The 21,207-nt window shown below is 35.5% G+C and overlaps 1 protein-coding gene and 1 non-coding gene across 3 annotated transcripts in view; both read left to right on the forward strand.

The window, feature by feature from the left end:
* Positions 1-18,931, forward strand: part of NR2C1 (nuclear receptor subfamily 2 group C member 1) — a 41,423-nt gene extending 22,492 nt beyond the window's left edge. The window contains exons 8-14 of one of the 2 annotated variants that reach the window (XM_053662280.1): positions 2,452-2,636; positions 3,810-3,963; positions 4,776-4,897; positions 11,287-11,426; positions 12,825-12,962; positions 14,928-15,033; positions 17,164-18,931. In XM_053662280.1, coding sequence (XP_053518255.1) covers positions 2,452-2,636; positions 3,810-3,963; positions 4,776-4,897; positions 11,287-11,426; positions 12,825-12,962; positions 14,928-15,033; positions 17,164-17,338 — 1,020 coding nt within the window. In that variant the 3' untranslated portion in view covers positions 17,339-18,931. Of the gene's footprint in view, positions 1-2,451; positions 2,637-3,809; positions 3,976-4,775; positions 4,898-11,286; positions 11,427-12,824; positions 12,963-14,927; positions 15,034-17,163 lie in introns of both variants that reach the window. The other variant, XM_037160589.2, reaches the window with a different exon arrangement.
* On the forward strand, positions 117-298 carry LOC119060615 (U2 spliceosomal RNA). The gene has a single exon (XR_005084616.2). It is a non-coding gene; the product is annotated as a U2 spliceosomal RNA (small nuclear RNA).
* Positions 18,932-21,207: the final 2,276 nt, after the last annotated feature.

Raw genomic sequence — 21,207 nt, forward strand, 5'->3', positions numbered from 1 at the left:
ATTTCTTTGACACATTAATTCCTTTGGGAAAGGAAGAGAATTAAGTTTTGTTCAGAAATTACTGTTTGACCAGACATTGTGCATTCCTATATATCTTTGTATTAAATTGTAATAGCATTGCTTCTCGGCCTTTGGCTGAGGTCAAGTGTAGTGTCTGTTCTTACCAGTTTAATATCTGATATGTCCTCTATTGGAGGACAATATACTAAATGGATTTTTGGAGTTAGGAGATGGAACAGGGGCTTCACTCCACACATCGACCTAGTATTGCAGTACTTCCAGGAACAGTGCACCAAAAAAATAAAAATGATAAAAGAATTACAGTAACAACCTTGTGTGGTTTCTGACAAATGGTTCCCAAATTGTCAAGTCAGAGATTGAAGTCTTTCCACATTGCATAAGAGTAGCAAAACTTCAAAATTTAGTTACATAGACATATTATGAAATGGAAGAGAATGTAAGTGTTAGTTGAAAATTAAGACACCTAAAACTGTGACACCCTTTTACTCATGTGAGAGGACTGGAGCAGAATGGTTAGGAACATGGGCTTTCCCACCAGACCTGACTTCCCACTCTGCTTCCCCTGTTTACTGCTGTAGTGACAATGGGGAATTCTGGTCAGCAGTAAAGGGGTGATGATTCCTGTTTCACAGGGTTGTGGGCAGGATTAAATAAAATACTGGGTTGGCCAAAAAGTTTGGGGTTTTTTTATCCTGTAAGATGGCTCTAGTAGTGCTTAGTTGTCTTTAACTTCATTCAAAATAGTTTTGTTAGATTGCGTTATGACAGGCTGTCATATCAATGTGCATTTTTAAAAACATTTATTTTTAGGGAGAAGGGAAGGGAGGGAGAAAGAGAGAAAAAAACTGTGTGTGGTTGCCTCTCACATGGCCCCAACTGGGGACCCGGCCTGCAACCCAGGCATGGGTCCTGACTGGGAATAGAACTAGTGACCCTTCGGTTCACAGCCCGTGCTCAATCCACTGAGCTACGGGCCAATTTATCAAAAATGATGAATTTTTGTGTAGCTATTGTAATATTGAAGATGGAAGAAAATAAGTAACATTTTTGGCATATTATACTGTATTATTTAAAGAAAGGTAAAAACACAACTGAAACACAAAAGATTTGTGCAATATATAGAGAAAGTGTTGGAACGGATCAAACATGTCAAAAAAAGTGGTTTGTGAAGTTTTGTGCTGGAGATTTCTCACTGGATGATGCTCTACAGTTGGGTAGACCAGTTGGAGCTGATAGCGATCAAATCGAGACATTAATTGTGAACAGTCAATGTTATACCACATGGGAGACAACTGATATACTCAAAATATCCAAATCAATCAAGTTTTTGGTGAAAATGAAAAATGCATCTTTTACTTTACAACTGAAGAGTGGGTGGTTTGATTCCCAGTCAGGGCACATACCTGGGTTGCAGGCCAGGTCCCCAGTGGTGGGCTCACAAGAGGCAACCACACATTGATGTTTCTTTCCCTCCCTTCATCTCTCTCTAAAAATAAATAAATAAAATGTTTTTTAAAAAACCCACATCATTAAGGGATCCTGTCAATGTGCCATAGAAGGCAATAGAAGGCCTCTCATTAGGTTAGGATGAAATAATTTGAGCATTTAAAATAAAATAGAATGACTAATGGATTTAAACACATCAACTATGTCAAAATCTGTGAAATTAAAATGATACTCCAAACTCATCTGTTACCATTAGAGATTTCTAGGGCATTGACGTAACTGCTCTGAACATTGATAAATAGAAGAGCAATCAAGCACGTATCTGCCTTTGTCATATAAATTATATCTCTGGGTAGTCAAGAGTTAAGGAAATTCTCTTATAAAATCATAGCTAATAATATAAATAATATGCAGATATATACATCATTAAGAAAAATAAGCTGAAGACAGGAAAATAAGCAATGTGTAACATAGTATCTTAAACATGTAAATAGATTTTTCAATGATACATTTCCTGGTATTTAACATATTTAACACAGTAGCTGGTAAAAGTTGGGATCCTAGGAAGTTTGTTCAATAATTTACTTTTTTTTCTTCTTTTCACTAATACTTTTATTACATTCTGTGTAACTTTATATAATATGTCTTGGAAATTATCAGAATTTTAATACTAATAAAGGATCATCTAATTTAATATCCTTTTACTAGAGGAAGAGGCTGTGTAGTGTCATTTTTGGTTTGAAGTAGCTTTTATATAAACATTTTGTACAAACATAGGAAATGTACATGATGTTTTTAAACGGTTTTTCCTCAAGAAGTTTCTATATGCTCAAAGCTCTTTGATTTACTTTTTAGGTTTCATCTCAATCTAAGTACTTTTCTTTGGTCCTTTTATAATCTAGAATTGGATATTTCAGATTTAAAGGTTTATTGATACTAACTTGCAGAGTTTTAATACCTTTCCTTTTTTTTTTTTTTTTTAAGGCTGAATCGTGTCAGGGAGATTTAAGTACATTGGCTAGTGTGGTTACATCATTAGCAAATCTTGGAAAAACTAAAGGACTTTCTCAAAATAGTAGTAAAATGTCTGTGATTGAAGGTTTAAGCAATGGTGATACCTCTTTGTGTGAATTTAACCAAGAAATGCATACCAATGGTGATGTTTCAAGGTAAGGCCTGTTTTGATCTTAAATGTCCTTTAGCTTAAGTGTCCATCAGTATTTCTTACAATATTTATATATTGAATACTATTTATAGAAATTTCAGAAAACAAGTATTTCTATTAGAAAATTAAAGGGATAGTAAGTTTTAACTGCATTCAGTGTCAAGTGTTTTCCAGTAAGTTACATTCTAAGTAATCAATAAGTGAACACTGTAAGCTAGAATGTAGTCATAAATTTCAGGAATTTTTTCCCACTAAAGATGATAATACCAGTCTAACATTTTAGATAGTGTAGTTGCTAGTTTTTATCTTCTGTGTATTTAGAGTTAAACATTTGTTTTATTATGCAAGTCATTTATTTTCCCTACCAGTTTTTAATGATGAAATCGGTTTAAAAACTTAATTGAACAAACTACATTTTTTAAGTTATACTTCAGGAAACTTCTCAATTCTGCTTTTCGTTCTCTCAATATTAATAGTTAGAATGTGGAAATCAGATTTCTTCAGGTTATTTTCACGCTCTGTTCATCACCTAAAAATATTGAAGAAACTACCTTTGAGAGTCTCAGTAAATACTTCATTGGACAACGGCTTTTAAGGAACTCTAGAAAGCATCTCATTAAAAAATATGGGGAACTATTTTGAAAAATTATTTTCTCCCATTAGTTCATTATTTGCCATCCTAATCTCAGATTCTTACAGTTTAGATGTAGCTATATAACCATAGTTTAAAAATATTCTCTGAATTTTTAAGTAAAATTAAAGCCTAACTTTGTATTATATAGAATAAAGTCAACATAAATTCTAGCCCTTGTTCTTTCTAAATAATTGCTCTTTATAAAGTAAATGGGCTGATATCTTGTAGTAACAACTACATAGCTTATAAAAGCATATTTTCATACCAAAGTATAAGGAATTTCCTTCCCCTTAATTACATAAGATTTTTAAAAGACTAGTTCTTTGGTAATATATTAATATATTTTTCATATCATACATATGAAGTCTTAATTTGTTTTTGGAGAGTCATAAATATCACTGAAATAGAGTGTTCAGTGATACACCAAAATTTTATTTTCTAAACGGTTTTTTAGGCCTAAATCTTAATTCCAGAATTTTATGTAGAACTTTTACTTAATTGTGGAGATTGGCCAAGCTCACAGCTTCTGATGTCTCCTTATAGGGCATTTGACACTCTTGCAAAAGCATTGAATCCTGGAGAGAGCGCAGCCTGTCAGAGCTCAGTAGAGGGCATGGAAGGAAGCGTACACCTAATTGCTGGAGACTCGAGCATAAGTTACATCGAAAAAGAGGGGCCACTTCTCAGCGATTCACATGTAGCTTTCAGGGTATTTCCATATATATGTTTTATAATTTTTATGTTGTATTATCCATTTTGATTTTAATCTTCCTTTCAAAAATCAAAGTATATTTGTTGTGCTTTTAAAAGTCAGAAATATCCCTAATAGAATTCAAAACATAACTAAAACATGTACATTTGCCTATATAAAATAATGGCTTAATAAATCCTGTTTATAAGTCATAGTGACATCAGTTAATGGGTTAAGTCTGTAAAAGTTAGCTTTTAGAACATTTATACATATGTTTTTTACTTTAAATATTGACATTCACGATGTGTCAAATGCACTGGTTTTTATCTGGGAACACTCATCTCCCAGGTGGCACCAGCAGGATTGCCTCACCCAGTGCTCTTCTCACCCTGTAACCGTCTGAGTTTAACTCCATGGCCTAATTGGAAAGAGCATGTAACATACAGGATTGATTGCTCCTTACACTGAATTGGTTGCATACCATTGTTAAGAAAGAAAGGGAGGAAAGGAAAAAAAAAACACATTGTTAGACCAAGACAGAAAGTAACTTTAAAAAACATCATCAGATGATATCATGGTTGGTATTTATTATGTAGGACTCTGCTCGTCTGAATATTGCTTTAGAAACGATGATCTACTCATTTATTTTAAATCCTATTTGTAGCTGTAAAATCCAGTGACCTAGATTATTTCAAGACTTGCCTTTGCTAACTCTATTAGATTCATATGTAATATGTTTACATTTAACTTCCTCAAAGAAATGACAATTTGGAACTGTCAGTCCTAAGAGAATTTCCCTCAATGCCTGTCCACACTAGCTCACCATGCCTTCTCCCATGCCGGAGTACCTGAACGTGCACTACATCGGGGAGTCTGCCTCCAGACTGCTGTTCTTGTCCATGCACTGGGCACTTTCCATTCCTTCCTTCCAGGCTTTAGGGTGAGTGTTGTGAAGTCTTAAACATGTGATTTTGTAGCACTAATGTACATTCAGCAAGAAATTTTATTTTGGGAGGATCTATATTAAAGGAAAAAAAGTTATAGCATAAGTTTTTAAATTTTGTCATTTATGTTACAAATCATGGCAGCTAGTATTTTCTGTATTTATATTTATGTGGAAGAGTGTCCACATTTCATAATTTGAGTTGCTTAACAATTCGAATGGGATATGTGCGGTAGAGCTGGTAAATTACGGCCCGCATTCCCAGTAGGCTGTCCCTGAAGGACTTAAAGATGGGGAGCCTGCAGGGACGTCCCAGGGTTTGTTTCCCTCCGACCACTAGTGTTCATCTCAGGCATTTGAATAAGGAGCTGAAACTTGTTAGCAGTGAGTGTGTTTAGAAATAGAAATAGCTGTTTTCCAATCACGTGATTGGAAACAAAGAAAAGGAAGAAAATGTAAACTCATAGTACCACTGTGATAATTTAGAACTTTGGTTCTTCTGCTGAATAGCACATCTATATTCTGTTTTCAAGTAATCAGGTGTTAGTGAAAATGGTCTACTATAAGAAACCCAAGCTTTACCTAAAGTTTGCCAAATTTATTTAGATAACTCTAAGGTAACTGGAATAAAGAAGCAAAGAAACCATGGAAACTGTTAAGCCCATAATTAGAAAAAGATTATTCTAGTGACGGGATCCTTGTTCTAGTTACAGGCCTCTACTCACCATTGTGATTTTGTAAACAATTCACTTTCATATTCTATTCATTTGTTTAAGGAATAAGAACATAAAATAAAGAACATAAAATTTATCATATTTATTTGATAAATGTGTCCATCCTTTATTCTTAGAGAAGACTTTAATGTAACTAAGAAACATATTTGAATTATGACTTTTTTCCTGTCATTTTTTTAGGTCCATTTTATTGATTATGCTGTTACAGATGTCCCAGTTTTTCCCCCTTTGCCCCTCTTTGTGTGGTAGCACCTTTCCCTCCAGCAGTCCCCCCTTAGTTCATGTCCATGGGTCATGTGTGTAAGTTCTTTGGTTTCTCCCTTTCCTGTACTATTTTTAACATCCCCTGTCTATTTCGTTCCTACTAATTATGCTTCTTAATCCCTACACCATTTCCCCCTCCCAGCTGATAACCTTCCATGTGATCTCTATATCTATGATTTTGTTCCTGTTCTGGTTGTTTGCTTAGTTTTTTTTTAGGGTCAGTTGTTGATAGTTGTGACTTTGTTGTCATTTTAAATATTCATAGTTTGAATGTTCTTCTTTTTCTTAAATAACTAACTCCCTTTAACAGTTCATGTTAACAATGGCTTGGTGATGATAAATTCCTTTAATGTTACCTTCTCTGGGAAGCACTTTATCTGCCCTTACATTCTAAATGATAGTTTTGTTGGACAAAGTATTTTTTGGTTGTATGTCCTTGCCTTTTCTTGCCTGCAAAGTTTCTAACTTTCTGCTTTTTCTCTTGCTTTTAAATTCTCTCTTTATCTTTCACTTTTGGCATTTTAATTATGATGTGCCTTGGTATAGTCCACTTTGGGTCCAACTTGTTTGGGACTCTCTGTGCTTCCTAGATTTGTATGTCTAATAGATTTGTATGTCTATTTCCTTTGTCAAATTAGGGAAGTTTTCTTTCATTATTTTTTCAAATAAGTTTTTGATTTCTTGCTCTTCCTTTTCTCCTTCTGGCACCCCTGTGATTTGGACATTGGTACAGTTTAAGTTGTCCCAGAAGTTCCTAAGCCTCTCCTCATGTTTGTTTTTTTTGTTTGTTTTAAATTTTTGTTTCTTCTTTCTGTTCTGGTTGAATGTTTATTTCTTCCTTTTGTTCCAAATCATTGATTTGAATCCCAGCTTTCTTCCCTTCACTGTTGGTTCCCTGTAGATTTTATGTTACTTTGTGTAACGTTCATTTCTTCCTTCGTTTTATAGCTGTACTCAGTATCTCTGAGCATTGTGATAACCAGTGTTTTGAACTCTGCGTCTCATAGGTTGCTTATCTCATTTGTTTTAGATTTTTTTCTGGGGTTTTGTTCTCTTCTTTCATTTGGGCCATATTTCTTTGCCTCCTTAATTTGGCAGTCTCCCTATATTTGCTTCTGTGTATTTGGTAGAGCTGCTTTTACTCCCTGTCTTAGCAGTGTGGCCTATGTAGGAGAGGCATCTGTAAATTGTATGGGGCGGAGCCTTAGGTGATTGCCAGGGCCAGGCAATGCACTTCACTGCTTTGTGGCTCTGTGTGAGGGGAGGGGTCTCAGAGAAGGGACAGTGCTACTGCTTGGCTTCTGGGGGTTTAGCCAGCATTTGACTGGTTTCCAGTCACTTCACCCACTTCCCATATGCTGTTGGTGCCTGTCCAGCTGCCCTGTGGTTTGCATTCATTTAAAAACTATGCGGACCATTTTTAAGTGGCCAAAATTTGGCAGTTCTTCCGCCACCCCAACCCCCAGTGGTTTTTACAGCCAGAGGTAATGGGGGGTTATCTTCCCAGTGCTGGAACCCTGTTCTTTGCAGTCTGGCCTGGGGCTGGGATCGCTTGCTCCCAGTGGATCCCCCCTGACTTTTATCCACCACACATGAATGCGGGACCACACGTGAGTGTGGAACTGTCCATCCCACCACCTCCACCTCCTGCCCTGTCTCCTCAGCTCCACCCTTTGACCCATCTGGATGAATGCGGCTTCTTTAAATCCTTGGTTGTTTGACTTCTATACAGCTCAATTTTCTGACAGTTCTGGTTGTTTTTCGTTTTTGAGATCTGGTTGTAATGCTTTCTATGATTGTGCAAGGAGGAGAGAAGCGTGTCTATCTACGTACACCTCCATCTTGAGCAGAAGGGCTCTGAGTTATGACTTTAAAAGGCATGCTTAAAACCTCATAATTTGGTTTATTAATCGGCATTGGATATACTATTAGTATCATGTATTAAATAATGTACTTAATAATACTATTACCTAGACAGCATGATTTATAAAGGTTAACCTTTAAAACAGTTGTTAGCTGTTGCTCTCAGGATAACATTTAACTTGTATAATTCAGTCTGTTTTTTAATAAAAATTAAAATACAATGTAAATTTACACCTTAGCAGTTAATTTACTTTAAAGTGTTTAGTTCTCCAGGCATATAATTTAAGGCATACTTACCCCTTGAAAAGTACCCTGGTGCTATTTTTTATAATAATAGGCTATCAATTGTTCTAGTAAAACAACAAAAGGAAGGACTTTAGGTGTAGTGATTTGAATTACTTGATTATTTGTAACACCACTGATATTAAGTATTTCTGTTAAATTAAATGTGATTATCCTATGGAAAGAATCCAAATGTTGAAGAAACCAAAAATAAAGCCTGGGGTTTCCAGTTATAACATAGTGTAATTTTATAGCGGCAGCCACACATCCCTGTCATCTGTGTTGAAAATTGGTTCAGTGTAACAGCCACAGGATTCTTTGCAGTTAAAATTAACTATTGGTGTAGCTGCTGTGTAAACTCTATATATTATTACTAAATACTTCAGAGTTTGAATTATTCAGATAGATGAAGACTAAGTATTTGTGTTAGTATTTGTGTAAAATACATTCTTATAAATAGTGAAACTGCTGACTCTAAGAGGGTATGGTATTCCTTTTAGGTTTTTGCTAGGTACTACCAAATTGTCCTCCAGAAAAGATACTGAGACAGTTTGTACCCACATTAGCAATGTATGAGGATGAATGCTTATTTTCTCACACCTTCTTTAGTTCTGGATTTTATCCATCTTTTTTGATAAATAAAAATAGTATCTTGTTATAGTTTATTTTGAGATCAAAACTTTTATTATTTTTATATGGAGACTTAAAAATACTGATTTTATTTCCATTTAAACATTACTTTTAAATAAAATTTAAATAGCTAGTTCTCAGATACTAAATGGGAAACAGTGATCAGCCTGGATTAAAGATTTGACCTGAGTAATTCCCAGTGAGAATAATTACTTTCTGTAACTCTTAAATGGCAATACAGGCTTTTGTTTGAATATATCCCATTCTCAAATAAAATGTAATGTCATAAAGTTAGATATGGGTTTTAACTTGGTAAGTGATTTCTGTTAAACACATTGATTAACCTAATTTTAAAGGTTTAATTAAAAATTTTAAGTTCCTTTAATCAGTGTGTACATATTTTCTATCATGATTTTTTTAAATAATTTATTTTCAGAGAGAGGGGAAAGGAAGGAGAATGAGGGAGAGAAACATTGATGTGCAAGAGAGACATGGATTAGTCGCCTCTCGCATGCCCCTAACTATGGGGACCTGGTTCACGGCCAGCACTCAGCCCACTGAGCCACACCAGCCAGGAAGATCCTATCAGGATGTTCTTACCAACTTCACCCTCTTTGGAGAAAAGAAATCTTTGGTTTAAAGACTGTTTAATAGGAAAAGTGTCCAGGCCCACGGGGTCCTTTTAACTCTATCTTTCTAAATTTTTACTTCCCCTGTTCTACATCCCCTGCATTCATTTGCTGAATTTCTTCTCTGTGCCATCTACTGTGCTGTTGACAGAGATACAGAAATGAACTTGGGTGTCTTTGCCTTTAGTGAGGTGTTAATCTAGTATAGGAGACAGACACCTAAACCAGTAAGTTAGAACACCGTGAAGTATAAAATATAAATGAAAAGGTGGCACTGAAGGGGAAATGATAAACTGCCTTGGAAGAGGAATGCGGTGAGAGAATATTTTTACTTTTTAAGTGAGCTATACATTAAGGCATTGATTTTCAACTGATGCTACATAAACTAATTAAAATGCTCTGGCATACCAAAAAATAATATTTTTTGCTGCTCTGACCAAAAAAAAAAACCCACATAATTTTGATTCATTCACACTGATGGCTATTGTTGTATTGGCAGTTATCATCTTTATATTTTATAATCCGAGGGAAAGAGGCCAATGTATTGCACTTTTAAGATTTTATGTATTTACTTTTAGAGAGAGGATAAGAGAGGGAGAGAAACTGATCCGTTGCATCTGGCACAGCCCCCAACTGGGGACCTGGCCACAACTCAGGCTTATGCTCTGACTGGGAATTGAACCAGCGATTTTTCAGTTCTCAGGCTGGTGCTTAATCTACTGAGCCACACCAGCCAGGGTGGAACTTTTTTAGAGAGAAGCGAGGAGAGCATTTATAATTCACTCGAGTTTTTATGAGTGCCTACCACATGGTAGTTTTCACCTCAGCTAGTTTGGCCCTTTTCCATCCTTCCTAGATTACTATTCCTCTAGACTTTTTTTTTTTTTTAAGTTCTCTTCTTTCTCTACTCAAATGACTTGAATCTCAGGCCCTTAGTAAAATCTTCCCAACCACCTTACCTGAGCACAACCCCTCCTCCCCCATTTTCTACTGCAGCATTCTATATAGTAATGTAGGACTTTTATTTACCTGAAACTAACTTAATATATGTATAACGATATGTATATGTGTTTATTTATATAAAATATTGTTTTTATTTATATAAAATATTTATTTATATAAAAAGATATATCTGTTATGTTGCCCCTTTGTTTCATGAAGACAGATTTAATCCATCATGTTTGTTGCAGTTTCTCCAGTGCTTCAGACAGTGCCTGGCTTTTGTACTTTATGTCGGGCCTGTTCACATAATAGTTTACATCTTATCTGAAGGAGGTGGAGGTTGTGTAGTGTCTCTGCGTTTTATATAGCTAAACAGTCTGAGACTTGGGAAACTTGATTTCCTGATTTTAAATGGATAATAAATGGATGATACTGGTTTTATAACCCTGGCTTTTGACCTCTAATACTTCTATTCTCTCACACTACTGAGGTTTCTTATGTAGAAGAAATTTAGGAAAGAACTTTTGACCTTTCTTATCCTCTTTACTCCTAGTAACATCCTCTTATCTCACAGGGATAACATCTCATCTGAAACTAAAGAAGAGACCATTTACCTCAGGAAATTGTTTACCTGTCATTAAATAATTCTAACTGTCTTTTAAAAAACAGTATTTATTGGCATTTAAAGAAAAATATAACTTGAAAAAGGTTTTTAAATGCATGCTTTTGCTTTTCATTTTTTAAAAAAAATCTTTATGCTGTTTCCATGAAATGTGGCATCAAACCCCCAACTTTTGTAGTCTGAAACTGTTCTTATAAACTGGCTGGTTGATTAATGAGCTGACTGATTAAATTTCTAAGCCTTACTCCCCAGGTGCTGTCAGGTGTACAGAACACAGAGCTGATTAAGTCCGTGCCCAGTTAATCTTTCTAGAGTAAATGTACTTCAGTGGTATTTTACTTTAAATATACATGTCAGTTGTGACATTTATAAAATATATTTTAATAATGCCTAATTTGTGGGGGGGGGTGTTTTTAATAGGCAAGAAAACAGCATATCATTGGTGAAAGCTTATTGGAATGAACTTTTTACTCTTGGTCTTGCCCAGTGCTGGCAAGTAATGAATGTGGCAACTATATTGGCAACATTCGTCAACTGCCTTCACAGTAGCCTTCAACAAGGTAAAAAGCACCTTATTTCCTTTGCTGGGACATGAGAGGGGATGTCAGTTTTATCAAGTGTTACTAATAAAGTTACATCTCTGATGATAATGCCTTAGGTACCAGCATCTTTTTTGCTTTAGATTATTTTTACATTTTGATAGTTTCACTGATCACCAAGAAAATATTTCTGAATATTTAAATTTTTAAATATTTTAAAACACAACAAAATTGAAACAATTACATGTAAGTCTGGCTGGCTCTTTCTGACCAGGCTTTGTGAATGTTTGTGCTTCGTCACAGGTACCAAGGAATCCAGGGTGAGCTTATGTAGAAGCGATTGATTATTTTAGAATGTGTTCTTCCAACCCGTTTTTAAACTACTGTTCTTCATTTCAACCCTTTGAGTTCCAAAACTCTTTTGTCAATTCACCAGGGGTATTCTTTTATCTTAAAAATACGGAAGAGTCACAGAATAATCCTTACTGTCTTTTTTTCCTTTTCTTGATGTCGAGGTGGTTACAGCTTTTATTCATTCAAGGAGACAAGCAGTCACTGATTTATAACTATTTGCCTTCAGAATGTCATAAAACTGACCAAGAAAGTGCCCCATCCTCAAATAGAAACTGCCACTCAAGTTTAGGAATAATTTATAAAATGGGAATTACCTTTTATTTCCTAACAACACTCCATTTCCCATTGTTTTAAATGCTTTTTAAATTATCTGCTTCCTCATATTCAAGGGCAGAGACGTCACCTTAAATTTTGTCAGCAGTAGATCTGGAAAGCAGCATTCCGTGCCCATTTCATGTGTGGACTCCTGATCTTGATTTCTCGTAGTGCGCAATGTGTTATGCAGCCTGCCTTCGCTGAAGCTGTGGTTGACCAGCCAGATGGGTTTTAAACATATCCCTCCACAGTAAATTAAAATATTCATCATAAAAGTTTACTTAGTTTTTCTTTGGTCTTCACTGTATTTTTGCTAATTATTTTTATTTTAGTAGTCTTGATAACTTTTAAAAATCTAGGTGATTTTTCTCATTTTTTAAAATCAATTACAAGCATAAATAAAATCCTGTTACCAAAATTTAAATTTAAGTTTTTTGAACTTTGGTTGGCCAGTGTTTCAGATGATTATCTTCATATCTTATCTTCTCAAAGGTATATCCTAAAGGAAACATTATTACATTTAGGGTTTTTTATACTGACAGCATGGTTTTTGTTTTCTTGAATGAACAGTCTCTAATGATCATTCATTAGTTTCATCTATACTTGCAGAGATACTGAATTTTAAACATTTATAGATTGTTTATATTTAAAGCTGGAAATTAGTGAGAAGAAAATATGTTGGGTAAAAATGGTCATACATTTTAACAGAAAACAAGAAGCTTATGTTTGTCTGTTTGTGTTTAATTGAAGACAAAATGTCAACAGAAAGAAGAAAATTATTGATGGAGCACATCTTCAAACTCCAGGAGTTTTGTAATAGCATGGTTAAACTCTGCATTGATGGCTATGAATATGCTTACCTGAAGGCAATAGTACTCTTCAGTCCAGGTACGTAAATACTGACTTCTTATTTAAAATATAATTTTTGACATTGTGGAGAAATTGGAACCCTCATACCCTGCTGCTAGGCATATAAAATGATGCAGTTAAAGTGGAAGCAACCCAGGTGTTCCTCAGCAAGTAAATAAGTAAACAAATGTAATAAACACTTACAATAACCTTTGTGACAGCATGGATGGGCCTGGAGAACATTAGGCTAAGTGAAATAGGCTGCTCAGAGAGAGACAAGTATCATGTGATTTCACTCATATATATGTGGAATCTAGTAAGCAAACTGAACTAACAAGGAAGATAGAGACACTCAGAGAACAGGATGACAGCTAAAGGGGTGGAGGGAGTGAGCAAAAAAGGAAAAGACTCAGGGACACAGCAGCGTGGTGATTGCAGGGACGGAGAGGGTACAAGGGGACTAAATGGTAATGGAAAAAATACAATAAAAATAGTAGGAAAAAATAGAATATCATTCATTCATCTATAAAGTTGTTCTGACACATGCTACAATGTGGATTAACCTTGAAAATAGTATGCTAAGTGGAAAAATCCAGTCACAAAAGGCCACGTATGATATAATTCCATTGATAAGGGATGTCTAGAACAGGCTAATTTTAGACATGAAGTTAGTAATTACCAAGGAATAAAGACAAGGGAGAATAGGGAGTGACCACGAATGGGTACAGAGTTCTCTCGTAGTAACAAGAGTGTTTTGAAATGAGATTGTGGTGATGGTTGCACAGTTGTGTGAATAATTTGAAACCACTGAATTACACAGTTTAAATCAGTGCATTTTATGAATGGTAGGCACCTGGGTATGAAAAGGAAAGTTGGAATTACTGAAGTAACATCTCTGACCTTGAGTTCAGTTGTTACATCTGCATTTGAATTCTTAGGTCTATTTTGCTGGTGGTTGTTACAAGGCAGAATGAGGTCTGAGTATTGTGTTAATGGGGTCAGTTTCCAAACATCTGGTTAGAGTCAGCAACAGAGGAAAAGGTCTCTTATTACTGTGCCCATTTCTAGGTTTCACATGGGAATTGCCAGTAAGTTTAGTGATCAGTCACTAAGAAAAATGGACTGTTCTCTTAGGTTCTGTAGTTTTCATTTTGCCATGTATTTTCTTCCTATATATCATAATAAAACTATCTTAGGAAAGCTGCTTCTTACCCCAGTGATATACCAGTAAGATAATTAAAACTTTTTAGTACTGTTTCTTAACAATGTTTCACATAAGTCAATTAACATGTATCTTCATTTATCACAACCAATTTGCTGCTTTCATTTTCCTTAAAATTGAAAGAACATAGATTGAAGTTAGAGGTATGATGTAATTTTATTAAGTATTCCCAATATTTTCTATTCATTAATTTTTAATTCTCTTAAGACAAAACAGAGCTTTCCATACTTTTAAATATTTTTTAAGTTAGACATTTTATGAAGTTCTTTTAATTCCATTTTTGTGAAATTTTGTAGTGACCATTGAAATATCTATAGATTATATTTCTGCTATCATTAATTGTCTGATAAGATGATGTTCATAGTTACTACCTTTTTACTTAATAATAATAAATAAAAATACAGAATATAATCTGCAAATGTTTTATTGGATTAAAAATACCTTTTTAATTAAGCTAAGCCATTTTTTTTCCTGTTAAAAGTAAAGTGAGCAAAATTCCTTCTACCACTTTTGGGATAAACTAAAATATTATCTATTTTAGTAGAGCCCATTGGTCTCCATTTTTATTAGATATTAGAACATGTGTTTGAGATGAAACAGTTTTAAGGGTAAGTGCAAAGTGCAGTGTGTGCTGTCTGGTAATATTCATGGAAAGAGCCACACATATGATGAAGCTCCATTTCGACTGGACGGTTCTTCTTACCGCCTTCCATCTCTACTCTAGGTGCCTTATTAAGTGAACGTGCAGTCGTAAGCTAGTAATACATTCTTTTATGTTTCAGATCATCCAGGCCTGGAAAACATGGAACAGATTGAGAAATTTCAGGAAAAGGCTTATGTGGAATTTCAGGATTATATAACCAAAACATATCCAGATGACACCTACAGGTATTTAGAAGTTAAATACCATTTAATTAAATTCATCTTAAAACTTTTTTGTGAATCTGTTATTTCATTATTTTCTACTCCAACAGTAATTGAAATTTCCCGTTAAGCTTGACCTTTGAAGTAGAAAATACTATTAAAATCAATATGCATTATTGCACGTGCTTTACATGTAATATTTTGTCCGGGTCTTGCATTGACTATAGAGGAGACTGCAGCACGTGGAGTCTTGTCAAAGGCTGCACAAGAAAAGGCAGAGGCTGGCTGAACCCACGTGATCTGACCATAACACCCAAACTCTTACTTTCTTCTGATGAAATAATGCATTTTATTAGTAAAAGGAGGGGAAATGAATGAAAAAAATACCATGAGATTTTTATAAATAACTTTCAAATTTGGCTTATGATATTTCTACCAATGTATTTCTTGCCAATGTCCTTTGAAAAAAAATTTATAAAATCAGTTCAGTTTTTGAAGGACAGAATTGTAAACTCTTGGCCATCAGAGCCAGAAAACCTGGGTTTGACTCCTGACCTCACCAAGGGCAGGTGGTTTAACTTCTCTGTTTCAGTTTCTTTACCCATAAAATGGAGATAACAACAGCATCTCCATTTTACAATTAGTATAACAATTAAGTTAGTTAATATATGTAAAGAGCATAGAATAGTGCCTGTTTCATAGCAAGGGTGATTTAAATGTGTTTACTGACATTATTTATTTAACATACTTTAAGCTAGTAAGAAGAACTTTACACATATTAAATAGAGTTATAAGCCAGTTCAGTTGTGAAAATCAGCCTTAGTTTATGTAACCAGTTTTCTTTTCCTGCTGCTCCCAGTTCTGTGGATGCAACTCAGCCAGTGGGAACAACAGGAGCTGAGTAATGTGGGGAGTAGAATACATGTGGGGAGTAGATCTTCCTGTAGCCACAGGAAGATCACTGAATCCTGGAGCTGCTGATTTCGTTTGGTCTCGAGGATTGGCGTACAGGGCCTTAGACTAGAGGAAGGATAAACATACCACAAGTTTTTTTTAAAGCTGTCGTTTTGTTGTTGGTTTTGTCATAATTGTTTTTTTCAGATTTTTTTCCTTAAGATTTTATTTATTTCAAGGGGAGAGGAGGGAGAAAGAAAGGGAGAGAAACATCTATGTGAGAAACATCAGTGAATCCATTGCCTGTTACGTGCCCCCAGCTGGGGACCTGGCCCGAAACCCAGGCAAGTTTCCTGACTTGGACTGGAAGTTGAACCAGCAACCCTTCTGTCACAGGCCAGCGCTCAATCCACTGAGCCACACAGGCCAGGGCTGTTTTTTCAGGTTTTTTAAAGTGTCTGAAGTTGTTTTATGCGTCATTATAAAGTAAATACAGTATTTAAATTTTCTCTTCCATAGATAATACAGTTGTTTGCTGACTTCTGTTCTATTAGGTTTCAGGTACTTTGATGTCTGGAATTTTTTCTCAGTTTCTTACGTTCCTAATTACTTAAAAATAATAAATTATCTTTGGATAGCAGTTTTCAGTGTATAATATACTTTCCCATAAGACATTATCCTGCCAAAATTTGAGAACCTCACTAGCACAGAAACTGGCAGAGGTCATTCCCTTCATTTTTACAAAAAGCCCTGTGAGGGAGACAAGGTGAGTGGCCCCCCCACATTCTCAGCTAGGGGGCAGCTGAGTCAGTATTTGAGTCCCGTGATGTTTCTTTCCCATTCTGTGCTTTTCCTGGTCATAGCAACTATTGCCTGCTTTACCATTCCAGTAGTTTTTTGTAAAGCAAAACCAAGAAAACTATTGCCATTGATCCTTGTGTGCCCCAATAACACAAAATATAGCTGTTCTTACAACCTCAAATGAGCTCCCAAGCCATTTCAAACATTGTAACTCGAACCATGGTTTAACAGTGTGGCAGTTTAAGAGCAAGGCTTCCCTCTGAAGTCTGTCTGACTGTGTCTCTGTCCAGTTGATTGTCATGCACTAAGGCTCGAAAACACTGGTTTTTATTTTAACTTTTGAAAATTAGACCTTTATCAAGGTAGGCAACAAAAAATACAGATGTAGAAATTACATTTTTCTACTAAATCTCTCTTTGATTTATAACCTTGTTCTCTCACCCCTTTATTTATTTTTAGGTTGTCCAGACTACTTCTCCGATTGCCAGCTTTGAGACTGATGAATGCTACCATCACTGAAGAATTGTTTTTCAAAGGTCTCATCGGCAATGTACGAATTGACAGTGTTATCCCACATATTTTAAAAATGGAACCTGCAGATTATAACTCACAAATAATTGGTCACAGCATTTGAAAGCTGAGAGCTCAGTATAAACTTACTGTTTTTTCTCGCACAGAACACAGGAAGACACCAAATGGAACTCATTGGTTTCAGGGCATCTGAAAATTTTGACTTTAAAGAATAACAGAAAACCAAAGTATTTTAATTTTGACTTTCTTAAGAAGAATTTTTGAAGTGACTGGAAGGTAGCAGGAATTAGAATTTCCCTACCTGTCTTATTTAAGTGAATAAGAAATACTATGGATTTACTCCTGGTGAAGATGATAACTAGAGCTGTCACCTTTTAACTGTCTAAGATCTCTCATTTTATCATCTTTGGTAAAGCAAATAAATCAGTCTTTTTTTTTTTTCCAGAATTGTGTTCTATTCATGTTTAATTTCATTACAAACTAGTAGAAACACTTAATATCTGAGGATGTCCTTTTATTTTACTCTTCTATAATATAATCAGTTTTCATTACTATGTCAAAAGATTGTTTTATGCACAGTGGTGTAATGATAACACTAGAGCCAGAGAAAATAATAATTGAATATATTTTTTGTCTTTTGTAAATATCACGGCACCCCTAGCCTGTGTCAGTCTCATTGCTGGCAATGAGACACAGGTCATTCGTGATCTTAAGTTTTTTAGTGGTGTGTAATGATTAGATACAGGCACTTTTTATTTACATATGTAGAAGAAAATGGTTTTTGAGAATAAGGTAGGGTTTTAATACTTTTGCCTCACTGCTGTGTTTTAAAGGTGGTAGAGACGGATGGCAGACTGGGTGTGGAAGTGTTGCTCTCCCATCCGCAGAGCACACCTGTCCTCTCCCTGTTTTCTGATCCACATGACTGCAGTCTCCTGACCCTTCCACGGGGGTTAGCCAATTTCTTTTAGGTCATTAGCAATACAGTTTGTTAAATGATGGGCTTATTATAGCCAGTCTGTGTTTTCAAGGTGAGTAAAACAATGATTTTACAGCAGTTGATAATTCTTAAAATTAAAAAAAATCCAATATGTAAAGGGATATGCACTGGGTTTTTTCCTGCCGTGAAGAGGGAAGAGCCATTTGAGTATCAGCCTAGGGCCTTGTTGTTACTACAAGAAAAGCATTTGAAACTCCTCGGATATCTTCCACAGTAATGTTTTCCTTAGCAAACCCGATACTGTTAAATATTTCTTTGCTCTGATTTCATGATGAATTATTTTTGTATGTCTATTTGTTGTTTTTTATTTTTTAACAAATATGGGGTTTTCATTGCACTCAGAGTGCACTTTTTATAAAGTTTTTTTGCAATAGAAAAGAAGCTGAATTTTGTGGAAGGCTATAGATTTTACTAATTACTACTTTATAATAAATCTAAAGTTTAAAGTATCAACTTACAGTCTACCAACTTATTAAGGGAATCTTTTTTCCCTGCTTAAACCATGATTTTATCAAGTTTATTTACAATATCAACTGGGGAAAACTACATTTACTATGAAATACACAAGTGGAAAGTCGGTAGGTTTACCTTTAGAAATGCTAAGTAGTGAGCCAAGGGTTTAGATATAATGTACTAACAGTCAGTTAACACACATGTTTCTTGCAGGTACTTTTTCTGATTAAATGTGTAATCAGAACATTTGGAAGTGTTTTTAAAAGTATATTAAAGTGTGACCTGCACTACAAATTTCAGTTTCCTGACAATATAATTGATTTCAGAGTTCTTTTGCTTGTTTGTTACATAATTAAGAAATTTCTAGTAAGATTTATTAAAGTACTTCTAGAAAGGGAAAACTATGGAAAACATTTTCATATCAGTTATTTTAGGATTATTATAAATCAATTTGAAAACTTCTAGCTAAATATTACAAATGACTGTTAATTTATTTTCTTTCCTGAAATATCAATAAAATGACAGGAAAGAGTAACCACAGAATGATAAATAAAACAAGAGAAAAAATCAAAGGATAAGAGAGGTGAGTGAGTTTTTGGGAATCAGAATCCAGGTAGAGAAAAACTGACTCAGCAGCACCAGAATCAAGTAAGGTCTGGCCCGAGCGCCTGTAAAAGGCAGTGTAGTGAGAGGAGGCAGTGGACCCTGCAGTATTCAGAAAAGATAGTATCTTGAGGGCCCAGGTGCTCATGTATAGAGATGGTGCTTGAGTCATAGAAAAGAGGATTGATTGCAACTCCGTGTACAGGATCATTGAACTGTCTTTATACTTCAGTGAGGTGACCACTTTCTATTTTTCCCCCTTTTCAAGCAAGGTTAATGCTCGTTAAAAACTAACTGGAAGATCATAGGACTTAGAGCAGCAGTGTCAAATTCATTTTCAGTGAAGGCCACGTGAGCCTCGCAGTTGCCTTCAAAGGGCTGAAATAATTTTAGGACTTCACTGTTAAGGAATTGAAATTACATCTGGCCCTTTGAAGGCAACCGTGAGGCTGGTGTGGCCCCATTGAAAATGAGTTTGACTTCCCTGACTTACAGGATACCAGGGATAATAGAAGCCTTGGATTAGGTATAGGGTTGAAAATATGTATTAAGAGAAAAATCTGCATTCTTTTTTTTAAGTCTATTTTATTGATTATGCTATTACGGTTGTCCCATTTTTTTCTCTGCTTTATTCCCCTCCACCTTGTACCCCACTTCCCTCCAACATTTCCCCTGCTTCATTCATGTCCATGGGTTGTACATACAAGTTCTTTGGCTTCTCCATTTTCTATACTATTATTAACCTTCCCCTGTGTATTTTGTACCTACCATTTATGCTTCTTATTCCCTGTACCTTTTCCCCCATTCTTCTCCATCCCCCTTCCCCTCCCTGTTGATAACCCTCCCTGTGATCTCCATTTCTGTAATTCTGTTCCTGTTGAGTTGTTTGCTTAGTGTATTTTTGTTTTTATTTTTTAGGTTCAGTTATTGATGGTTGTTTGTTGGCATTTTACTGTTCACATTTTTTAGCATCTTCTTTTTCTTAGATAAATCCCTTTAACATTTCATATAATAAGGGCTTGGTGATAATGTACTCCTTTAACTCGATCTTATCTGGGAAGCACTTTATCTTCCCTTCAATTGTAAATGATAGCTTTGCTGGATAGAACAATCTTGGATGTAGTTCCTTTCTTCTCATGACTTTGAATACTTCTTTCCAACCCCTTCTTGCCTGTAAGGTTTCTTTTGAGAATTTACCTGGGAGACTTATGGATATTCCTTTGTAGGAAACTGTCTACTTGTGTCTTGGTGTGTTCCTTTTTGGGTTTAACTTCTTTGGGACTCTCTGAGCTCCCTGAACTTGTACTTCTATTTCCTTCACTGGATTGGGGAAGTTTTCTTTCACTATTATTTAAAAAACATTTTCAACTTCCTGCTCTTCCTCTACCCCTTCTGGCACCCCTATGATTCAGATGTCAGAACATTTAAAGTTGTCCCAGGGGTTCCTAAGCCTCTCCTCATTTTTTTTTTGAATTCTTGTTTCTTTATTCTGTTCCAGTTGAATGTTTATTTCTTCCTTCTTTTCCAGATCATTTATGTGAGTCCTGGTTCCCTGTATATTTTTTATTTCATATTATATAGCCAGTGTCTGAACTCTGTATCTGATAGGTTGCCTGTCTTCTCGTCACTTTTTTTTCCTGGAGCTTTGATCTGTTCTTTCATATGAGCCATATTTTTTTAATCTGGGCCCACCTGTTACGTTGTAAGGGGTGGGGCAACCCTCTTTGCTGTGTTGTGGTGCTGTGTGGGGTGGAGCAGTCAAAGAGGGAATGATGCTGCTTGTTTGGTTCTCGCCCCACTTTGTCACTTCCCCTCCTGTCCACAAACAAGTTGTGCCCTTTCAGATGCTGCCCTGGTGCTGACTTCTGGGCAGTTGGGGACATGTACATTCTAGGACTCTGTGGGTCCCTCTGATG

This window comes from Artibeus jamaicensis, unplaced genomic scaffold (assembly GCF_021234435.1).
Source record: "Artibeus jamaicensis isolate MK-2021 breed Jamaican fruit bat unplaced genomic scaffold, CSHL_Jam_final contig_233, whole genome shotgun sequence".
Classification (NCBI taxonomy): domain Eukaryota; kingdom Metazoa; phylum Chordata; class Mammalia; order Chiroptera; family Phyllostomidae; genus Artibeus; species Artibeus jamaicensis.